The sequence below is a fragment of the Pezoporus flaviventris genome, unplaced genomic scaffold, assembly GCF_033815535.1.
Source record: "Pezoporus flaviventris isolate CSIRO_AGI_PZ_B2104156 unplaced genomic scaffold, CSIRO_AGI_Pfla_v1 ptg000037l, whole genome shotgun sequence".
Classification (NCBI taxonomy): domain Eukaryota; kingdom Metazoa; phylum Chordata; class Aves; order Psittaciformes; family Psittacidae; genus Pezoporus; species Pezoporus flaviventris.
The window spans coordinates 1,637,771-1,660,546 of NW_026892585.1; the positions used below are offsets into that span (position 1 = coordinate 1,637,771).

The following is a 22,776-nucleotide window of genomic DNA, read 5'->3' on the forward strand; positions in this document are numbered from 1 at the left end:
GTATAGATAATGTGTGGCAGCTTCAGCAGCTGTGGCTGCAGTTTTGGCTGCTTGTCAGCAGAGGCGGCTGCTCTACTGATTCTGAGGGGGAGAACTGAAGTTCACTTGTTCCAGGGAGAACAGAGTCTAAGGATGACCTGGGTGGGACTGGAGAACCACCTGGGCTGAAGAAACAACCAAGGAAAATGGAAGAGGCCTTCTGCCTGTGGAGCTGGGACAGGTTTTGGTATCTGTGCAAGCTTTTGGATTGAGAGATGGAATGGAACATGGCAGATCTCAGCGAAGTGGGTAATGTGGAAAGAACTGGAGTGGAAAACAGTAAAGGAGCAAAAAGTGATGGAGTATCCTGTGAACTAGGGGAGAAGTGTGTTCAGGGAGATGAGTAAAGAGAACTACATAAGAAACTCTTCCAAGAGAGCTGGAAAAGGAACAAGCTGCAGAGCAAGAAATAGGCTGAATTCATAATCACATTTTGGTTGGAACATCTTGACTTCACTGAAGAGCCTGGTCCTTTCCACAGCAGATAAAATATTTCTCAGTCGGGTTGCCAATTTTATTGTGATCCAGGAAGTCAAGGACAGTCCTGAACACTGGTTTGTTAAAGAACAGCACAACAACCAATCAACTGCAGCTTAAATTAAGTCTAAATTTCTTTTGTGAACCTTAAATGCAGTGTTTGAATGCATTAAACAATAGTGAGCTGATGAATTGGCCTCAGCATACAAAGGCCTTTCTAGGCAGCAGGCAAAAAGGCTTAATGAATGCAGAGTAAGAAACGGATCCAATGATTTTCATTCCAGAAGCAATACATCCCTCATTGAAGTGAGTGGGAAGAGCTATGGTGCTGTTGAGAGGTTTTGCTGTCCATAGTGGAGAGCGTGTGTTGGTACAACATCCCACACAGTGTCTGAGGGGTTAGACCCTGTTTCTTACAGATCAGCTCTACCTGACTTGTGCATTGTTCTTGTTGGTTTTGCTTGAATGCTGCTCTCTTGACCCCCTGTCAGTCATTAAGGGCTCCTTCCGAAGGGCTGCTTGGATCGTATCTACTGAAGCTCAGAACATCGTGTATCAAAGCAGAGAAGTGTAAGACCTAATTACAAAACCAGTGAGGTAGTTTATTTGATGTACTCTGTAGTGGTATGCTTCAGCTGACTTGTTTTGAAACACGGAATGCGAGCCAGTTTGATAGCTAGAGCAGTTTCCCACTACTTCAAGCCTGAGGTCACATTGTACTTTTTGTAGGTATCATGGCATTTCGTACCTGTTGTCATTTCCAAGGTGCATACCACAGGGGACTTTGCATGAGCTCAAGCCATATGTGCTTTACTTTTTTAAGTCTCTGAGGTGCTGCTGTTTGGAATGGAAGAAGTCTTCAAGAGGGATTTTAGAAAGATAATCAAACGTGTGGAGAAGAGGGAGACTCTCTGTAAGTACCGTTACAGAGGGAAAGGCTGTGGTTTATGCATTAATAGACCTCTAAATACATGCGTAGGAAGGGTACCTTAAAAGCTGCCACTGGAAGCCGAGTCTAAGGCGGAGCTTGTAATCAGGAAACAGAAGCATAGGAAAATGATGCATATCCAGAATGAATTCCTTACTGCGTTCAGGCATCACTTTCTAGATTGAAACTTTGTCTCAGGTCTCATAAAGCTTTAACAATCTGGGAAAGAATATTAAAGGGAAGAGATTTTGGGAAACTTTGATGTTACCATAAAAGCTGACTTAGTTTTTTTTTTTTTGTCTAAGTTACCAAGTATAGTGTTCTGTTTTCTCACCTTAAGCTGCAGATGCAGTCACCTGTTGGCAGTATATTCAGTGATGCCATCCATTTATATTTGCTCTTCCCTGTTTTAGTACGTAATAAAATGGTGTGAATTTCCACATAAGATGTACTAACTTGAAACTTAAGTTTTGTTCCCTTTGTTTAAAAGGAGGTCTATTGTACTTATAACAACTTGATTAAAATCCCCTTAATTATGTGGTTGCTTCAGACCCGAGGTTTTCTGGGGACCATATTTGTCTAGTTTCCTGTGGAAACACAGCTCATGGGATCTGGTGTGCGTGGGCCACGTGCATTCACATCCATCTCCAGATGGATTTTCTTTGGCCTGTTGTCTGCTGTGGACCATTGTGACAGATAAGGATCTTGCGGAAACAACGTCGTCCAGGAAAATGTGGTTCCAAGTTGCAGGAAAATAAACAGCTGATGGAGGGGAGTAGCTCTGCTCAGGGCTTCACAGGGAAAAACTTCCAGTGCCTTAACTAGAAAATCCAGAGGAGAAAAAAACAGTTACAAAAGCCCAAGCATCAGGAGGTCCTTCCTTTGGGATTTGCATCTTCGTGGGCTGCAAATTGAGCTAACTACAAGGTGTGGGAAATGCAGTTCTGGTGTTCATAATGAACTGTGACGGGACATCAGAAATGAAGTCTTGGAACGCTGTGCGGGGTAGGCAGGGGTGAAAAAAAGCATCCTGACTTGTTGCAATAATTTAGGTCTACCACTCATTTCTGATCATGTTTTTGTTTCTCTGTTAGTTACTCTCTTACCTGGTTTGTGATCAGAGATGGGAACTTCCTCACAACCCCAGCAGTGTTTTTGACCTGTCTCTTGTTTTCTGATCTTCTTTATCTGTATTTTTATTTTTTTAACCAAAAGCAAATGAAGAGCAATGGAGCTTCTCAAGCTGAACAAGCAGGTGGACAAATGGTGTGGTCTGAACTGGTGTGCCAGGGAAAGCAGCTTCTCTCCCTTGTTTTCTTTTGGGAGTTTGGAAAACGATGTGATGACCTTAGTGGATGAGCTAAGTAGCCAGATTGCAGTAAGCTCTTAGCATCTGGAAAACTGTTTAAACCGTGGAGGTTTCCTAGTCTGTGTTAGTACTTATGTTGGGGGGCTTAGTTTTGCATTCTAAGTTTGCTTTTTCTGAGTCTTACAACTGCATCCTTCTCCTTTGGTTTTGTTCTTGGGTTGTGGGTTTGTTTGGAGTTCTTTTGTTTTCTGTTTTTTTTTTGCTAAGGCATTCTGGTTGGTTTGTTTCAGCAGCTTAGCGACCTGGTAGAGGAGGAAAGGCCTACAGCCTCACTGTTACCTCGTTCAAAGGAACTTTGACTTTCATCTTAATATCAAGTTAGACCTCTAGAGTCATCTTTTAAAGGACAGACAGAACTGCAGACCCTAACATATGATCTAGACAGGAAAAAAAGAAGCTTCCTCCAACTCCTTAGTTCTCATAATCATTAATTTGAATTTTAATGATTTGTAGTTGAAAATACAAAAACATTAATAGTCTTTCTGTTTTAAGACAAGTACTAAAAAACCTGAAGTGCTCTGGTATATGTAAATACACTTGATCCATCCCAAATGTATTCTGCTGACTTTGTCTTCCTGAAAGCTTCAAGGAAGCTCTCTAATTGGAGCTTTAATTTCTCTTTGGGTTAAGATCCAGTCTTTCAGCATGTTTGCATATCTGTGTCTGATGTCTTTAAAATGTATTCTAAAGAATTCTTTAGTGATCTGTTTTATATATCTAATGCTTTTGTTTCAACAGGTAGCACTACTGGGATTAGATGTTTTAGGTGCCTTTGTCGACAGATTATCAGGACGCTTTAAATCCTATATAGGAACTGGTAAGTGAAATACAACTTTATTGTTAAAACCAAGAAGTAAAAGACATTCTCCTCCTTTGCCCTTCTCCCACCCTCCACAGCAGCTGAAGTCAAACATGTTGAAAGCTTTCTGAGCTAAATATAATATAGTGGTAGACATCTTATTGCTACTGTTGGAATTTAAGTAATTTGACATTAACTTGTAAGTGTTCATTTCTCATGCAATTGTTGATTTCTGGGTGGTGGTTGGGATTTTTGAGAGGTTCCAGGAACATCTCTTCAGTAATTAGGTTCATTCTGTACAGCTGCTCACCACTCCCATGCTATCTATGTACTCACTAGTCCCCAAGACAGTCATCTACAAATTACATCGGAACGTAAGTGTTACCTTTTAACTTGTGTTGAAGACTGAAGGTTTTATTTGCAGATCACTTAAATTAGAGCCTTATGTCTGCTGAAGCCTGTGGTCTCTGAGGACAGTGTGGTCTACCTCCTGTGAGGTAACTGTAGCTTTTGGTAGTTGAAACTTCTTACGGGGTGGAAAAAAGGACTGTTGTTCTTGTGTGAAATAGTTACTTGAATGACATTCAAATGAATGGATCTGAGTGTGCCTGGGTATGAAACAGTTGTGCTAGGAGGTGTGAACAAATGATGCTGCCCAAGTCATTTTGCTAGTGTCCTTGAAAAAGGATGGTGCTACTGGAGCATTGACATTGGTGATGTATCACTGGCTGTTGCTAGCAGAAGTTTCTATCTGCACATCCTTTCCCAAAGTTTGTGTAACTTACATCTTGTTCCCACATCTCCTCTTACCTCAGATTTTCTGCTACAATGTTAAGCTTCCTTTTCTTTATGTGTCTACTTTTGTATTTAAGAGTTAAGAAATCAGCAGCATCTGAAAGTTTAGGAACACAAAGTATAGTTTGACAAGTAGCTGACCCCAGTCACTGGAGGCCCCTTTCAGGGTGCTGCAGAGCTACTGCAGTAGTGCTGCAGAACTGGAACCTGCTGTTGCTGAGGGATTTTTCTTTGGCTTGTTCTGTACTGGAGCAGTGTAAGGGCACTGAAGCTGTATTGTGCTGTGCGGGATAGTGATTTCTGAACAGTCTGTTGTTACACACAGTGCTGGGCTGCAGAGTTTTATTCTGTTTTGATTTGTATTTTAGTGGTGTGTGTAACTGAAAATTCCAGCAGCTTTATGAAAGGTTGGAAACCTTTATTCATTTCTCTGGTTTTGTTTTAAGCGTGAACTACTTCAGAAGAGACTAAAACCACTCTTTGGTTTTGTCCCAGTAGTTGAGTAGTTTGAGATTATGACCCTGTAGCATTTATACTGAGAAAACCAAAAGGAGTACTGGCACCGGGTGACCGTGGAACATGTGTAACATCAGTAGGCATCTGAAGGTGTGTACTCCACAAGTACCTTTTAGAAGAGCCCAGTAGTCGTGCCTTCTACTGAAATTGGTCTTCTGAGCATCTTCAGAATTAAGACCTGTGGAGTGCACTGTGCTGAATATGCAAGTCACTGTTGTGCATGGTCAGCCTTTAGGTAAGTTTGACAGACCCCAAAACGTTAGTCTCGGTAAAGGCACAAAACAACCTTTGTTTTAGATGACTTTTACAGGAGAGTGATTTATGGTATGACTTCTCTTCAGTCAGTAGCTGTCTCTCCAAGTCTTATAACATGTCAATTTTTGCCAGTGAAGCAGTCACACAAAAACTTCATTGTAAAAGTCTGGCTGTGAGGATAGTCCAGGGTTTATGAGAGTGAGTAAAAGCGCACTGGTGAGCAAGAGAACGGCTTTCTTCACCAAAACTTAAAGACCCAGTGGCTTCCCAAAGCATATTCTGTTGACTCTGTAGATTTGGCTTCTAACATAATCTGAGAATGACTCCAGTAGGTCAGACCAAAGCCTCATGTCTGACAGCAATCTGCAGGTGCCTGAAAAGACAGTAAGGCCACGACAGTCATGGAGTGATAACCCCTTCATTATGATCCCCAAGCTGTCAGTGGCTTTGCAGTTTAGAGTAGCTGAGGCCAGTGTCACCCTGTTTTCCTACAGCTGTATCCAGTTGGTTTGGCTTCTACAGTGTTCTGTAATAATGCTTAATTATGGAAAATATTTTGTTTGGGGCTGTCTGATAACCTGATGTTTGCTGGATGTTGTGTTAGAGAGATGAGCTATCACTTCTTATCTTCTTGACCACCATCCTCATTTCACAGATCTCTTCTGTGGCTGTCCTCTGCTGTCCTTCTCCCTGCCCTGGGTACCCGTCCCAGTCTGATTGTTTCTTGTATACACATGGTTCCATAGTTTTTATTGTTTCCCCTTTAATAGCCTTTCTGTTGCAGGACTTTGAGTTGAGGAAGCCATAGCAGCACTGATGCAGTGTATGTTTATAGCAGCATAATTCTGTTTGGGTTTATTATGTGTCTGTTACTGTTGTAATGATTAAGAACCTCTTTTTTTGTTACCTGGCTTCTTCCTGAAAATAGACCTAATACATTCATATATACTGCCTGCTGTAACAACCTGTTTCCTGTGATTCCTAGTAGATTTAGGGTCTGCTGCCCAGAGTGGTGTCTCTTCCTCCATGTGCCTTTATCACTGTGGTATCTTCCTTCCTGTAAGACCCCTTTACTTGAGAACTATGTGAAAATCCAGCTGCACTCTGTCAGCTGAGTTACTTTATGCAAAGAGCTCTTACAAGTTAGTGAGGTACCACTTAGAATCACACAGAGTGATTTGGGTTGGAAAGGACCTTAAGATCATCCAGTTTCAACCCCCTGCCATGGGCAGGGACACCTTCCACTAGACAAAGTTGCTCAAAGCTCCGTCCAACCTAGCCTTGAAGACTGACAGGGATGGAGCATTCACAACATCCTTGGGCAACCTGTTCCAGTGCCTCACCAGTGTCACAATAAAGAACTTCTTCCTTATACCCAACCTAAATCTTCCCTGTTTAAGTTTGAAGCCATTACCCCTTGTCCTTTCCCTGTAGCTCCTGATGAAGAGTCCCTCTCCAGCATTCATTTCTTTTTATAAAATCTATATTGTCTCCTCTATGCTATAGATGACTGTGCATGTACTGACTGTAGTGGGTTCTTAACATATGCCAGAAGAAAGCAGAATCATGGAATCATTGAGGTTGAAAAATACCTTTAAGGTCCTCAAGTGCAACTGTTAGCCAAGCACTGCCAAGTCCACCACTAAACCACGTGCTTATGATTAATGACATTGCATGCTCTCTGCAGCTGGCATCAGTGTTCTGGGGACTTGGACACACGGATCTGGGATCTGTTTTCTAGTACCTGTAATAAAGATGCTTCAAAATACTTTGCAAGCAGTATATTTCAGGGTGTGTGTTAGTCCCTGAGGCTACGTGGCTATCTTCTAGAAGAACTGAAGCAGATTAAGGAGTGTTTAAGTGTTATATCTTTCAGTCTTTAAAGCTACTCCTTATTCTGTGATTAAAAGAGATTACATAAGAGTACATAATTACCCTGTCACAATCTATTTTCCCAGGTGATGGCATTAATTAGTAAAATATTATACATCAGAAATAAAAGAGGATTAGAACTATGGGCAGGTGTAATGGCAATAGAGCTTATGGGACAAGTCTGTACTCATAGTTTCATTTCTAAAAGAAGTGAATGTTCTCTACTTATTGCCCACTCATTTTCAAAGGAATGAGAAAAGAAAAAGTGTAATGAAGGTATATGGACCCTGTGTGACATTTAATGTGGTTTTATATCATGACATTTTCCTGCACATATTGAACTGCCCATTAGTCTATCATATAATTATCTTGTCATTCACTTTCACATACAGCTTTCCAAGATACACTGCAAAATGTATTATAGTTATCTGCAGATTAAAGGAAAGATACTTGACACTTAAGAACAAAACACACGTTATACTTAGGTGCATATGTGTAAGCCTGAATTAGACACATTTTACACACAAAGCCCCCAGTGTAGACCTATATATATGTGTAATAACAGTTTCAAATTCTTACGGGAGTCACTCTTCATTAGGAACTGTAGTGATAGGACAAGGGGTAACGGGTTCAAACTGAAACAGGGGAAGTTCAGGTTACATATATGGAAGAAGTTCTTTAGTGTGAGGGTGTTGAGGCACTGGAATGGATTGCCCAGGGAGGTTGTGAATGCTCCATCCCTGGTGGTGTTCAAGGCCAGGTTGGACAGAGCCTTGGGTGAGATGGTTTAGTGTGAGGTGTCCCTGCCCATGGCAGGGGGGTTGGAAGTGGATGATCTTAAGGTCCTTTGAACCCTAACAATCCTATGATTCTACGTGAAAAGAAACCAGTGGGCAAAAATACTTTTGGGAGGTTGTTGTAGTGCCATACACCAAGATGTGAAACCAATTGCAAGTGTTCAAATTCTTTCCCAGGAGGCTTCTAGAAGTGATAGAACCACCTTTGAATTAGGCTCTTCAGAACAGTTTAAATGTTCTTACAAATTTATTGTTACAATTAAGCATTGAAGTATGTTGCCTGATTTATTTGCACATCCTTACGACCGCTTTAAATGTGCATTAATATTTGGAGGGTGCTTGGATTTAAAAGCAGTTGGTACAAGAATTCGGAGGTGTTTGTTTGAGTAAGACTGCATTGAGATAAGTGACACCCAGGTTCTGAATTTTTCTCTCTCCTTCTTCATGATTAGAGTTTTGGGATGGAAAATACCTAAATACACAGTTTAATCAAGATATGACTCTTCAGTTAAGTGGATTTGATGATGTGTGGAGAAGTGCTTTCCTCAACAGTATGAAAACCAAGGAATGTTTTAGCATGAGCTACCATGGGTATATATATATAGATATGTGTGTGTGTGTGTAATAGCAGTTTCAAATTCTTATTGGAGGGACTCTTCATTAGGATATATGGATATATATATTATGAGTATATGGATTTATATATTTATATTTACATATTAATATTCACCTATTTATATATTGATATTTATATATTAATATATATTAATATTTAGTGTATGGATTTTAGATTGGATATAAGGAAGAACTTCTTTCCTGTTAGGGTGGTGAGGCACTGGAATGGGTTGCCCAGGGAGGTTGTGAATGCTCCATCCCTGGCAGCGTTCAAGGCCAGGTTGGGCAGAGCCTTGGGTGAGATGGTTTAGTGCGAGGTGTCCTTGCCCATGGCAGGGGGATTGGAGCTGGATGATCTTAAGGTCCTTTCCAATCCTAAATATTCTGTCATTCTATAACATGTGGAAGAATATGGAATCTTCAGGTTCTAGGAGCTGACTGAGTTTTATTCTGTTTTCTATGTGTTTTATTATAATTCAAGAAACTGAATTGCTCAGCTAATATAAAGCAAGCTTTTGTACTTATGTGAGAAGAGTCCTGTCTCAAAGGCATCTTCTTGTGCCTAACTGCAGGTCAGGGGTGTCTGATACTGCCTTTTCATTTTATTGCTTATTGAGCTCAGGAAAAGCTGTCTGGATATGAATTGTAGGATTTGCTTAAGCAATAAAATGCTACTGAGGCTTTCAGCAGAGGCTTCATTATTTGGGGTGGGGGTGGTTCTTTTCTTCTTCAGACTAGATGTTTTGAATTGCTTTTATGTTTTCAGATGTAACAAAAAGATGAATTTCCTGCAACATCTCAGAAAAGCCTTATGTTTTCTTTGGTTCCCTCTATAGCGATCCCAGCTGATTGTCGCAGCTGATGTAAGCTGCAACTTTTTTACATCTTGGTGACAGTTTCTCTAAAGTTTTAGTAAAAAAATAAATCTGTGCAGCCTTTGAAAGCTTCTTCTGTCCTGGCTGGCACTGGAATTTAGTAGTAGTAGGAATGAATGTTACCTGAAGTGATCCACGCCTGAAGTGCTAGGCTGTGATTTACAGTACCATCTGCTTGCTGTCTGTGGACTCCTCACTGTGTGACACCTAGAAATGCAGTGCCGTTAAGTAAGAGGAGAGAAATCACAGCCTGCCTTGGTTTCTGTTTGGTTCTAATTAATACTAGTTCTGTAAAGCCAGCCTAGAGCTAAACAGTTTTAAAAGATGGCATGAACATTTGTTCTCTCTACTTTCTAGTTTCCTTGCTGGTCAGGTACAGCTCTTTGGACCTGAAAGCTCTTGTCCTGTGTTCCTGAGACCGAAACCTTGCTAGGTTAATGAATTAATTGTGTTAAACCAAAAAGGTGTGTGTTTTCCTTCCACTGCCTGTGAAGAAGAGTATCTTGTTAATCCTGCTTTTCTTAGATGGCTTCTGAAGAGACCCAGAGAAGCACATTAATGTCTGAGATGGATTTGGATTAGACTTGCTGGGGTCTGGACTTTATCTTGAGGAGGGGAGAGCCTGCTAATGGTTCTTTGCTTACAAGTAGCCCTTGGCCATGTGGGTCTGTTATTGTGGCCCTAGTGCCAGCCCCATAGGAGCCTCTCTGGGGCTCCTTTCTCTCCCGTGCATTGTAGCCAGCAGAACAGACTGCTTTTTCTGTCCTTGTCCTCCTTTCCAATGCAGCTGCTTAATGCTGTGCCTGAGCTGGCAGTTCCTGAGAAGATGAGGCAGATACAGGTTGCTGCCTCGGTGTAATCTGTGTCTGTCCTCAAAGCTTTTTCTTTTTATGTCTAAGAAGTTAGACTTTTTAGTGACAGAATTTCTGCCAGTACTGATGTTGTTTCCCTGGCACAGATTCTTATTAGCTTAATGCTTTCTGTAGGCCTTTGCAGCAAAGCAGACATGGCCTATCAAAATGTGGGCCATTGAAATGGGTAGATGTGAGAGGGTAAGAGGCCATAAAACAGGCACTTACAAAGAGCAGGTGTAATTGGCAGGAGAGCAGGAGCAGAAGGAGCTGTGAGGGATAGCACAAACTGAAAAGCCCCATGTTTGTGTCACAACAGAAGGAACTCTTGTTAAAGTTTAACAAAAGGAAATTGTTGTGCTTCCAGTGGCATTCCAGCTGCAGGGGGGTCATGCAGTTAAGCTGCTTGGCATTCTTAAAAACACACTGGGGGCTGTTCTAAGCACTGACTCCTGGGATTTACTTGTTCATCATCTTCATTCCCTGTAAAAGAAATAAATCTGCCATCTCTCAAGGCTGTACCCAGACTCCCCAGGCTGGTTTTGGCCTTAACTCCGTTTCTGCTGTCCAGCTTGTGGTGATGAAGTCATTATGTGAATGTGTAAAAGTGAAAATCTATTTAGGCTTACTGAGCCAAGAGAAGGAAGACAAAGAATGGAAGAGAAACCGATGGGATAATAAGCTCTGTTAGGGATATAGTAGAAAGGAGAAAGGCGTAAAGATGGTAAATAGCAGGGCAGTTTGATGTAGATCTGGTAGAATTATTGTGTGCTATAGATTATTTTTACTGACGCTCCTGAGTTTTCTTCAGTAATAAATCCCTATAAAGTTGTGGTGTAACAGAAGTCTCAACAGGAAAAACTCGGGAGTAGCTGGTAGTGATAGGAAGCTTTGGCAATGTGGTGAAAAGGCAAATTGAATGGGATATAGTGCCGCTTGGCCCTGCAAAAATAACCAGCAACTGCAAAGGGGAATCGGTGTTTCCTGAATTTAGTATAATGTTTCTCTTCATATTAGCAGAAGTAAATGAATAAAAGGAAGAAAGTTGTCATATGTTAGGTTTTCCAGAGTCCCTTTCAAATAGTGAAGTAGTATAGAATAGTAGTGAGTCCATACTGAATACAGCAAGTTATATACTTCACTGGGTAACTTGTTAGGAGACTACGACTTCAAATACCACCTTCATATATGGTCTTGCTCCTCCTTTCTCACCTTCCTTTTAACTCCAATATCTATTTGAGATCGTTTAGTTGCAGAGTGATGCTTAGGAACAACCATATGTGTATATTGTCACTGCAGCATAAAGGATGCTAATTCAATCATGGTAATGAAATGTATAAAACCTAGAGGAAAAGTATCAGCCAAAGTGATTGTTCAGTTGTATTTGGAATGAAGTGAAGGGGAGCATTGTTCTTAGTGATTTATTTTCTGTCATTCATTTTTTGGGATGTAGTAGTGCTCTAATCTCCTAAAGCAGAGGCTTAAGTTATGATAAAGGGTGCCCTTGTATTGCAAGTATGACTTCAGCTGTAGCTGGTAGGGGTAGAAATCTGCCTAAAGCTGCCTAAATCTTTCTGTAGAACCTTAGTGTGTGCACATCCAGTCGATACTTCCTAAGGTGCCAGAACCTCCATAGGCTGTTCCTGTTGGCTCAGTTTCAACATAACTCTTGGCTCGTGCTTTTGATTGACACACGTGTATTACCTGGAATGTCTGAGCATGTCCTCAGTTCACTCTACAAACAGACAAGTGCTGGTATGAGGGATGGTATGAGCTGTGAGGGGCAAACTGGCTGGCACAGTGAGTGGGCAAAGGTGCTGCTTTCTATTGACAGCACCAGCTTATCCTGGTGCAGAACAAAAGCCTGTGTCGGTCTGTCATCTGTAACTGCTGCTGTGGGCTTAGGTGAGGTTTCTTATGAGAACTTAAAGTTTCTTGTGGTTTGGGATTTTGGCTGGGCAGGAGTAGAGAGGAGCAAGGAGAGGCCAGGAGGCTTGGAGTAGGGGGAAGAGAGGGGTGATCAGCAAAACCAGGCTGCTGGGGTAGACCCAAGCGTCTCAAATGGTGTCAGAAATTTTGGGGAAGAAGATGTGTTTCCCACTTATTCCTAGAAAGCACAGCTAACACAAATCAGCTATCTTTCGCTATTGCTCTTTTTAGATGTGTCTGATGCTGGGAGAACAAGCGTTGAAGGCATTAGAAGGTCAAGCTGAAATATGTTTAAGGGAGATTCCCTTCTGGTTGAGTGCTCTGAAACTTCTTCAGTAGGCAACCAGCGATTTCCTGCTGGAGCCTTCTTTGTCAGAGAGGATGAAATACCAAACTGAGTATCAGCATTCGACAGCCTCGTTTCATTTTCCTTATGCAAAAAGAATATATCATGTCTTGCATGGGGTCCTACAGAAACTTGAGATTTGAGGGGGGAGTCAAGCCTGCAGCCATTCGGGTCCCTGAACAGGTCCCATAGCAGCCTGTCCCTCTGTGACAGGGGCTGGCGTGTTCAGCAGTCGTGTGCTCTGAAATGTGTAGGCTGAGGCATGGCTTAGTTCAACGGGGTGAGCTCATCTCTGTTCTGTGGCTCCTAGTAGCTGTTCTCTGTACTTGCCTTGGTGATGTGAGTGGGGCCCTGGTATCTGCAGCTCCATCAACTGACTCAGTGTGCTCATCGGTCACAAAGGAGCCCTGTTCCCACAGGACTGGCACTCCGTGTGTTCCCCTCTGCTTCCCTGGGGCTGGGGCTGTTCCCCTCTCTGTAAACCCGGAGTTGCCTTCAGCTGCACAGCAGTCAGCTCTAGGGTAGCAGACCTCACCCGTAACACGTGCCATGGGTAAAAGGTCCATTTAGAAGTGCTGGAAAGAGTCATGGAAAGCGATGCTGGCAAGAAAGATGCAATCAGTAAGTGTAGGAGTGATGGGCAGTTTATGGCAAGGGGTCAGCTCTGTACTCCCCAGGATCACTTACTGAACTCTGGATGTTTTTTCTGTGCTCACAAACTGGGGACAAAACCCACCCAAGCCACGGAACAAAACCAAACCACCCCTCCAACACCCAAAGCAAACAACCAGCACCCCACCCCAACAAAACAACCCTGAAACCTCAATGTTCCACCCCAACAGGAGCACCAACCCAAACAAAATAACTCCAAACTCCTCAAACTATAAACTGAGAGTAGCTGTTAATTCATTTACAGGAGAACAGGGAGGGAAGATAGATGAGAAACACAAAAACTTTGTAGCTAAAGACGTCAGGGGAATATCCAGAGCCAGGAGAATTCAGTGCTCAGAGGAGGACACTTAGGAAGTGTTCCGATACAGCAGGAGGGGAAATTGCAACTTCAGTACTGTAATACTCATGGCACAGAAAGGGCTGCTGGTTTTAATGTAAGAACAGAGGGGACATCCTGAGTTTCTGATTCTGTCCCCTTTCTCTTGCTGGCAACTCGGTTGTTCAGGTAGTACTATAAAATCGTGAAGTGCTGTTAAAATTCTTTCAGATCTCCCTTTCAAACAATAGAGCAATACTGTTATTTACTGCCTGGGTGGAATAGGACACAATTAATTTGGTAGCAGTCACTGTAAAATACCCTCGAGTGTTCAGACGTGGGACACCAAATGCAGCAAAAGGTGATTTTTAGCTGGACTTTAATATGTTTTGACCAACTTAAAATCAGTTTTGATTTTCGTATGAGATTGTATTTTAAATATGTTTGAGGAAATCTGTGTAAGCATCAGAAAACCTTCACTGGGGGGCTAATCTTTTTCTTCTTCTCTCTTTTGCAGTTCTCCTGCCTTTGATCGATCGTATGGGAGATGCCAAAGACCAAGTTCGGGAGCAAGCACAGAATCTCATACTGAAATTGATGGATGAAGCAGCACCACCCATGGTATGATTACTTAGTGTAGGTTCAGGTGGAGGCCTCCAGCGGGCTTATGGCTTGTGTATGAGCTTACCTTCGAATATGTGACAGTGTTATGGTGACTGTTAGTAGTGCAAAGGCTGAAGATATCCTTCCTGGGGTAACACCGATGCATTGTTCAGCTGGAGATAAAAATCTGGCAGTGCAGTGCTGCAGTCTTTGCTTATGGGAGCTGAATTCTGAGTAGATGGTTTTGTGTCATGTGGCAGAACTTTGTCAATTAAAGCATGTTTGAAGCATCCTCCTGGCTTTGAGTTTGCATTAATGGGAATAAATAAGTTTGTTTAGCTCTGACTTTAGTTTAAAATTAGCTTTGTACTTGAACATGGAGTAGTCCTGCAGCTGAGGCCATCCATTCTAATGTAGAAAATATGGCTTTCTAAATGTATGGCAGATGCTCTGTGTGAACCGTGGGCAAAGTGAGGGGGGAGATAAGGTGCCCTCTTGATTGTCTGAGGTTGAAGTTTGAGTTAAGCAGATTAACAGCTCTTAGCATTAGGTGGCTTCCATCCTAGGAAGTTAGGTGCTAAATCTTCCAGTTTCTACTCTGAGTCTGAAAAACGTAGGCTTGTTTAACAGGGTTATATTGTTTGAGCAGTGATGTTGTTTGGAACTCTGTGGATCCTGGTTGTCAATAGGGACTTACAATTTGAGGTTTTAGTTTCTGAAGCAAATCTGTCAGAGTTTTAAGTGCAGAACTTTATAGGGAACATCTTGGGTTTTGTGAGCAAAAATAAGGTTTGTTTGTGTGCTAATTTCTGTCTTGTTTTATTCATAGATACAGACTTGAACATTTGTGCGCAGAGAATAAGATTTACTTGATGTGCAGTCAGAAAACTGTTCTTGGTTGCTTTGTTTGCCTGATAGGGAAGACGAGGCATGTCTAGCAAATATAAAAGCATATTTATCTCCCTTCCAATGTGAGGCATTTTCTTGCATGATTTGGTCACAGATCTGACTGGGGTTTAGGCGTCAAAGCCTAGTGGTTTCATCCACAGAGACTTGCCTTGACCTTTTCAAGAGATCCCATTTTGATTGTAGTCATTGACAAAGACATTGCAGCATTTTTTTCATGCCCAAGAGCAAGTAGTTCATGAGTGACATGTTCCTATGCCCAACATGCTCCGAAGTACCTGACACTGAGAGCATTTGGATAAACGCAGAGCATCTTGGAGACGGACACCTTCATTTGAACCATTGCTGATAAAAACTGTGGTGATAGTTGCTTCGTGCTAGGCCCTCATCATGGAAGTGCTCTAGATTACTGGTCCATCTTTTGGTCTCTGAAGAGTTGTTAGGCTGAAGGTTGTACACTGAGGTCATGGAAGGAAGCTTCCACTCCCTTGGAAGCTTACTCACAGTGTCAGAAAGAATACTAGGTTTGTGGTGTGGAAGGAACAGTGTGTGTAAGAGAAGGGATGGATCTTGTGGTAACTCCCCTAGGGTGGAAGAAACCCGGCTTCAGTCATTTGCTCTCAGGACAGCCTATGTATCATTAAAAATGTGGATGAAAAGCATTACTCGTCCTCACAGCAGGGACAGCAGCAGAAAAGTCTCTCCTGTGCCTCCAACATTGAAATACAGAGTTTTAGGCTCCCATTGATGCAGAGAAACATCCTTTTGGAAGAACTGGGTGGAATAATCTTTCGGGGATAAGCCTTGTAAGTTTCTTTCCAACCAACTCACCTTGTCTGTTCTAGCGTGTTGTTGAATGATACTGAGTTTGTTCTGTCGCCAGTTCCCTTTTCTTGGTTTAGATGTGTTTGGGTCTTTTTTGTTTGTTTGGGGTTTTTCTATGAGTGAGAACTAGACATAGCTGGTTATGGGCAGGAAAGCATAAAAATAAGAGCATCAGTGGTATAAATGCACACATGGGGCAAAGGAAGGTTGACATCAACTGTTGCTAGTGAGTTGTGAGAGTCGACATTTCTAAGCAGCCGTTTGGATTTCTCTGTTTAGAAGAACTGAGTTATGAAAGTAGGGTAAATTCAGTGAATTTCTCTTAGCCTTTTTTGTTTGTTTCATCACTCTACAGCTCCCTCCCTCCCTGTATGTTTTGCACCCCTAGCATGGAGACTTCCATTTTCCCATGTTTGTCCAGGACAGTGGCTCAGCTGGAAGGGTGTTTTCTCCCATGAAATCCTGTTGTTTGTTGTTAATCTGTGCAGTTTTAACAAGCTGCATCCTGCTTGTTTGAGCAGAATGTAATGAAATACAAAACAAACCAACCAGAAACCACAGATGGGACAAAGCGATCAAGCAAGGCTCTAACTGGAGAGTTTTTACATCTGCTGTGAAGTGTGCTGCCTCCTGAATGGAGAGGCTGGAGTGTTCCCTGCTCTTCGGCTGGCTGTCTTTGATGAGTTGCTGTTTGGGGGGGTTTGGGTTGGTTTTATTCAGGAGGGCGAACAGGGCTGCAGTCATTCACATGCAGCGCACCTCAGCAGCTGTGTGTGGAGGGACTGCACGCTGCAGTGGCCCCGTTCGGAGCAGGAGCGAGGGTGGTGCCTGGGCTGGGCGATGTGCAGCCGTCGCCAGCAGCCTCCCCGCTGCTGGGGCTGTCATGGCAGCGCTGCCGCCGCATCTGCGCCGGAACACCGCCGGGAATCCCCAGCCCCGTAAGCTTCACCTTTGTGCTTCCTGCACGCTAACATACAGCTAGAGAAGGACAAGGAGATGGACAGGTACACAGGCAAACGGAGGAGGGAAGGGCTAAAGGCAGGCAGTGGAAAACTTAAGTGCGCAAGAAGGGGAATGAGGGTTCAGAGAGCCGGAGAGACGCAGCACGGGAAGCGGCGCAGCACAAAAGGAGGAACGAAAGCAGAGCAGAAATGGAAGCGAGGGAATTAGCATGAATGGACTGAAAGAAATAACTGACACAGGAAGAAATACATTTAAAGCAGAAGTAGGGGGGAATTGGACAGCAGGGGTGTGGGTAAGGATGAGCTGAGATGAAGGAGAGATTTTGGCAGGGAAACAGAATATGAAGCAAGAAGAATATAGCAACTTCTGCTTGAGTCAGTGGTTTGTGGTGTCAGCGTTTGCTTGGTGTGTGTTAACTGTAACAAATCTGTATGTTTCTAAGAGCTGTTGCTCAAAGAGTACAAATACTCAGCTACGTTTCTGAAGTGTTCTTCCAAATTGTTTTTGGCATAGGAATAATTCGTGTTGTGTTCCATGCTGTGCATTTTGTAACTGCATTTTATCTGAGAAGTGCCTTTACTTCTCTGGTGGACCTGTCTTCTGCTGGTTTCTTGCAACTGTTATGAATGTAGTTATGAAATACGAATAGATTTACGTCTTGTTGTGCTCTTGGTAATCAAAGACAACTGTTTCTGTTTTATAGCACATTTGGGAGCGCCTTGCTGTTGGTTTTAAACACAAGAACTACCGATCCCGAGAAGGAGTGTGTTTGTGTCTTGTTGCTACCTTAAACATGTAAGCTTTGTGTTTCTATGGAGATGTAATGGTTCTCCCCTTCTTCTGAATGGCGTTCTTCTCTGAAACCAATACTTGAAGAAGTCTGATTCAATTAAATTGATAAATGGGAAAAAAATCAAACCTTTTCACTTGTGAGCTTTCTGAAAGAAAGACTGAAGCTGTAGTATTTCTGCCTTACTTGACAGTAGACAGAGGACTAGTAAGAGAAAGATGGAGCTTGATTGGTGCAAGTCTGTATTTTGTCAGTGCTAAGCTGAAAGTTTACTTCTGCAGGAAGTACTTTGTTTTTCTGTTAAAAAAACAACACAAAAACCCCAACCAGAACCAAACCAACAACAAAAATACCCCAAGCATTTAACTTGTATTTTTAAATGTAACTTCTATTTTTTATTATTTCTAGTTATGGTGCACAATCATTAACTCTCAGCAAGTTGGTACCGCATCTGTGTATAGCGCTTGGTGACTCCAACAGTCAGGTAAGGGTTTCGTTACTTACTGGTGCGTCAACAGCCATACCTTGGCAGAGGAATGAAAGTCACATAAACGTAGATTAAGAGCAGCCAATACGCCTGCTTGTATACAACAGATCATTATTTTCTACCACGAGGAACAATAAACCCATTTTCTTCTGAATCAGTCTATCCATTGGCCCATGAAAGCAGAGCCGCACAGGCAGCAGTGTTGTGATGTACTGGCCCCTTCAGTTTTGTCGTCAGAGGCTGAGATTTGTTATTACAGTTGTTTCTTGTAGAGCATGTTGAAAGAAAAGGGGGAAAAAAATACATTGACAGGAAGAATTGCCTCCAGGAGGAGCCCCTGCATGAGACCTGTAACAGCCGGCCACATTTGCTAACATTATCATGTGTAATGATTTCCTAAATGGGACCCAAATGGCATTTGAGTACATGCAAGGACTGTAGTTAAAACCAGTCCATTAAACAAAAGCATCTTGCAGTAAAAATGAAGATGCAGTTTATAATGGTGATAGCTGCACTTCAGAAAACCTTCAAATGGAAATTAATAACATCTCAGTTTATCTGAAGCTGTAGCTGAGAGAAAAGGCCAAGAATACAGTAAGGAAGAAGGTAGCATTAGTAGGAGATGGACAAATAAACAGGATATGCTTTATGCTTAATTTCTGGATGCAGCAAAGTCCTTGTCTCCTGCATAGTGTAGCATTGTTCTAGAGTAGAGAAAATCTGTTAGGAAATTGTTCTGTTTGTTGATCACTAGAATAGATGCAGTTCATATCTTGATATAACAATTGTGGGTTTAGTTCAAACTGTTGCAAAGAACAATACTGAAGTAATTCCAGGAATTCTTTATAGAGAATAATGGCATTTACTAACATGCATTTTTGGCAGTTGTTGTTACAAGGACTATGGTTTAAGATTCTTAAAGAGGCACTGCCTCCTTGCTGTAGCTGCTCTTCCTGTCTTGTCTTACTCCCTTCCTTGTGCCAATATGATGGTAATGCCTGTTGAAGGAAGTAAAGGAAACACTGGTCAATTTGACTGATTCTTGTGAGCAGTCAGGTCCTTGGTTTTCCAGAAGGGCCTCACTGTGTGTAGAAATAGATAAAGACAAGGTGGAGTGTCAGGACTGAATGCAGGGACTAACTTTTGGCAGCACTGCCCGTTGTCAGAGTGCTAAATAAAGCACTGGGGTTGTTCTTCTTATGTCAATCCCAGAAATTCCCTCTAGAGCTGTTTTTTCTAGGATTTTTCATCTACCATCTGGAGATGCTCTAACTTGGAACAAATACCCTCTTGAAATAACAGTTGTATTTCCTTTCACTTCCATCCTTACTGTTGCAAGTGGTTTGTGAAATGAGTTGGCACGCAGGTCGATGGAAGCTGGAAGATTGTCAGCAAATGTTGTTTTGGTTTCTGTAACCCTGAAGTGAACAATTTAATCTGCATCCACAGGTGAGAGATGCTGCCATTCTAGCCATTGTAGAGGTTTATCGGCATGTGGGAGAGAAAGTCCGACTAGATCTTACGAAGAGAGGAATTCCTCCTGGGAGGTGAGTTAGCTGTTGTGAATTGGTACTCCTGAGCTGCTCTGTGTTACTATTCTTTGCCACAGCTCTAAATTCACTAAAAACTTTGGTTTAAAATGATTACAATTTGCATTTTATCTTCTGGTTAGTTTTGCATCCATCATGATGCTCCTAGTGTTCCTGACTTTGTTTGGCTGGGTTCTTTTCTGCTTAGAAAAGGCCTACAAGTGTACGATGGAAAGCAGTCAGCAGTTAAAATCCCCTGACTTGAAGAGAGGCTGAGAGCTTGACAGAACTAGAGAAATTCTTCACAGTTAAGCAAATATATACTGAGCATAGTGGGGAAATAGAAAATACTTGGATATATATATCTTGTTCCTTCTTCTAGAGCTGCTGTTTAGCCTCAGTGTAGAAGACTCTCAAGCACTTAAATCAACACTTAACATATATTGTGCATGTGGGAGAGAGAACAAGCATGCGTGTGCAGTGAGCGTGGCAAACCAACAAGCTCCTGCTTTCTTGAAGATATTTATAATGGAAGAATTTTACCTCCCTTGCTTCTTACTAAATACATCAGACCAATCCTTTCCAGCCTAGATGCTTGCTTATGGGGTACAGTTAGATGGTAGAGCTGCTTCACAAAGTAACTGCTTCCCAGTTCTGAAGTTGCAGTTCTGGGGTTCAGTGAGAAAGCAGCATTCAGGAGGAGTGTTCACTGCTTTAACTGCTACACGTGCTATCCCAGGACATGGGATGTGACTTGCAAAGGATGCAAGGAACTTTTGGGAATGCATATTTCATTGGCCCTTTCTCTTTCTGAAAAGCAGGCCTGTGTTGTGCGTAGACTAGTTCATCTGCAATAAAAGTAGCTGTTGTTTTGTTGCCACCTTGGTAAGGATTTGTTTAATTAAGAAAGGTAGACAGAGCTTGAAATTGCCCTGAATGGACATTTCTGTTTAGGCAATAAAATCTCTCAAATTCCTTGTTAAAACAATTTATACGTTTTAAGATGTATTAACCCCTTAACAATTAATGTACCCCTTCGCTTGTGAGTCTTCATCTCGCTTCTTGATTTTGATAAAGCTGAATATATCTACTACATGGTATCAGAGAGCATGTCAGGATGGATACTGTGCCTCATCACAGACCCTTCTAAAAAACTGTTAGCCCTAGTTTTTAATGATGATTTGTATGGTGTAAAAGTATCACAGGAGACTGGTGTTGAATTTATTGTTTCACATTCCAAGGGGGAGTTCAGCCTGTTTGGGTAAAAGCTTACCCTGCTATGGGAATGTGTACACATTCTTTTCTATTTAATGGCTGTCACAACTTTAGACTATTAAGAGATTTTATGGTTTAAGCTGCATTGTTACTACAATTTCAACAATTGAGTTCCATGGCAGGTAACTGGAACATATACGAGAGCAGATCCTTCTTGCCCTAAGATAGGGTCTTGGACATCTTTTGAAGCAAGGAATAAGAGCAAAAGAGTACAGTTAAAAGCCTTTGTTTGTGTTGTGTCTTTTGGGTCTGACCATAAGTTTAGGTTCAGCACTCATGTTCACACCTCCATGAGGTACAAACTGAGTAAATCTTGGGGTCCAAATGGGATTAAACGCCATAGGAGCTTTGTATCCGCAGGGCAATCAACAGCTTCTAATTTAGTTGCAGTAGGTACGAAGTTGTTATTTCCACCGTCTGAATCAGCTGAGTACAAAATTCCCCCATCTGAAAGCAAGCACAGTTGCACTACTTGCATTTGCATAAAGAAGCAAGGCTCTACTTGGGGAATCTTAAATGGGTTGTTGCCACTCAATCCCAGCTGTCTTGTACCTGACAGTCAAGGCTACTGTCAAATAATACATGGGCTGAGTCTGTGCTGTGTCCTCTGCAGCAGTTTTTAGGCTGGGATGAAAGGGGAAGTTATGATGTACTTGAGTTACACATAAGGCTCCTCATGTCCGTCCCAGCCATCGGTGACAGGAGGCAGAGTCCCTGTAGTCTATTCTGCCTCCTTCACAGAAGTAACAAGGCGGTTGACAAAGCTCAGGGCAGACAGATTAGCTCTATGATAACTCAGGCCTCTACAGTAAGATTATTTCTTCCCCAGTGCCTGTCAGAAGTTTTCTATTCCCTTAGATGCATTCGAATGTTCATGTGGTTATGCAGGAGCTACAGTCTATGGAATAAACCCCTTTGATGCGTTATATCATCTTCTTGTTTTGAGGCGAATCTGTGTTCACGTTTGTGTGTCTGGGTGGGTTTTAAGGGGGTTAAGTACCACGGATAATCTGTAGTTCTGACATGGCTGCTTTCAGTTGTCAAGTTCAGCCTCAAAGAGCTGCACTGCAGCTCCTTCACTGTACGGCAGTGCATTACAAACTGTGTGTAAACATGACTGTTAAGAGAAAACCCTATCAGTGCAGAATTTGCTGCACACGTGATTGAGGAGAATGGAGGCTTGTTTAGTTTCCATAACAAATTACACATTTGAGATCTGTATGCTGCTGCTTGAATGCACTCTGCCCAAAAGCACGGAGAATAAGAGCTCATGTCTGCTGGAAGGAAGGCAGGAAAGTCAATCAGGCATTGTTTAGAGAAACTGTTCAACTTCCTTAAATATGCAAATGGCACATGCATGTTGTGTCTATATAAGGCCAAATGTAGTTAGTCATTTAATAATAGTAGGCTTACCAGGTTTTGTAATCTGCACCTGGTAGGTTTGCCTTGGTGGAAAACACTGGATTTTCTGGAGAGGGTTATTGGACCTGTTGGAGTCCAGGTAGGCAATGAAAGATGATTGGATCTTACTTTGCTATTGGAGCTTTCTTTGCTGTTACTGTAGCCTTCTTCAGTGCATCTTCATATTTTACAAAGATAAATTTGTGAATTTATTTATTAAAACAGTGAGTTCCTTTTTCTATTATTTTTTCAACTTAAAAATCTGAGAATAATACTGTGCTTTCTGCCTGAAACAGTCCTGTCTCAGAAAAAGCAGTATCAAGTCAGTGGCTGGAAATTTGCATGTGTTTTTCCCTTTGGTTAAAGCTGCTGCCAAAGAGGTTTGATGGTCTTTTATCAGGCCTGGAAGCATTAGTGCTAATAAATTTGTGAATACTGAAAGTGGATGTTGTGTTCCTTGTTCTTGCCAAGAATAGTGAATGGGTTTTGTTCTATATGGGTCAAACTGAATTTGTTACAGTGTGGAATCCGTGTGGCTGATCATCC

At 42.1% G+C, this 22,776-nt stretch overlaps 1 protein-coding gene across 38 annotated transcripts in view; it reads left to right on the forward strand.

The window, feature by feature from the left end:
• CLASP2 (cytoplasmic linker associated protein 2) overlaps window positions 1–22,776 on the forward strand; it is a 123,509-nt gene that overhangs the window by 7,446 nt on the left and 93,287 nt on the right. For 37 of the 38 annotated variants that reach the window (XM_061464381.1, XM_061464380.1, XM_061464382.1 and 34 more), the window contains exons 2-6: window positions 3,552–3,630; window positions 13,969–14,072; window positions 17,452–17,543; window positions 17,947–18,022; window positions 19,475–19,572. In XM_061464381.1, the coding sequence (XP_061320365.1) occupies window positions 3,552–3,630; window positions 13,969–14,072; window positions 17,452–17,543; window positions 17,947–18,022; window positions 19,475–19,572 (449 nt within the window). Of the gene's footprint in view, window positions 1–3,551; window positions 3,631–13,968; window positions 14,073–16,471; window positions 16,724–17,451; window positions 17,544–17,946; window positions 18,023–19,474; window positions 19,573–22,776 lie in introns of those variants that run through there. The other variant, XM_061464420.1, reaches the window with a different exon arrangement.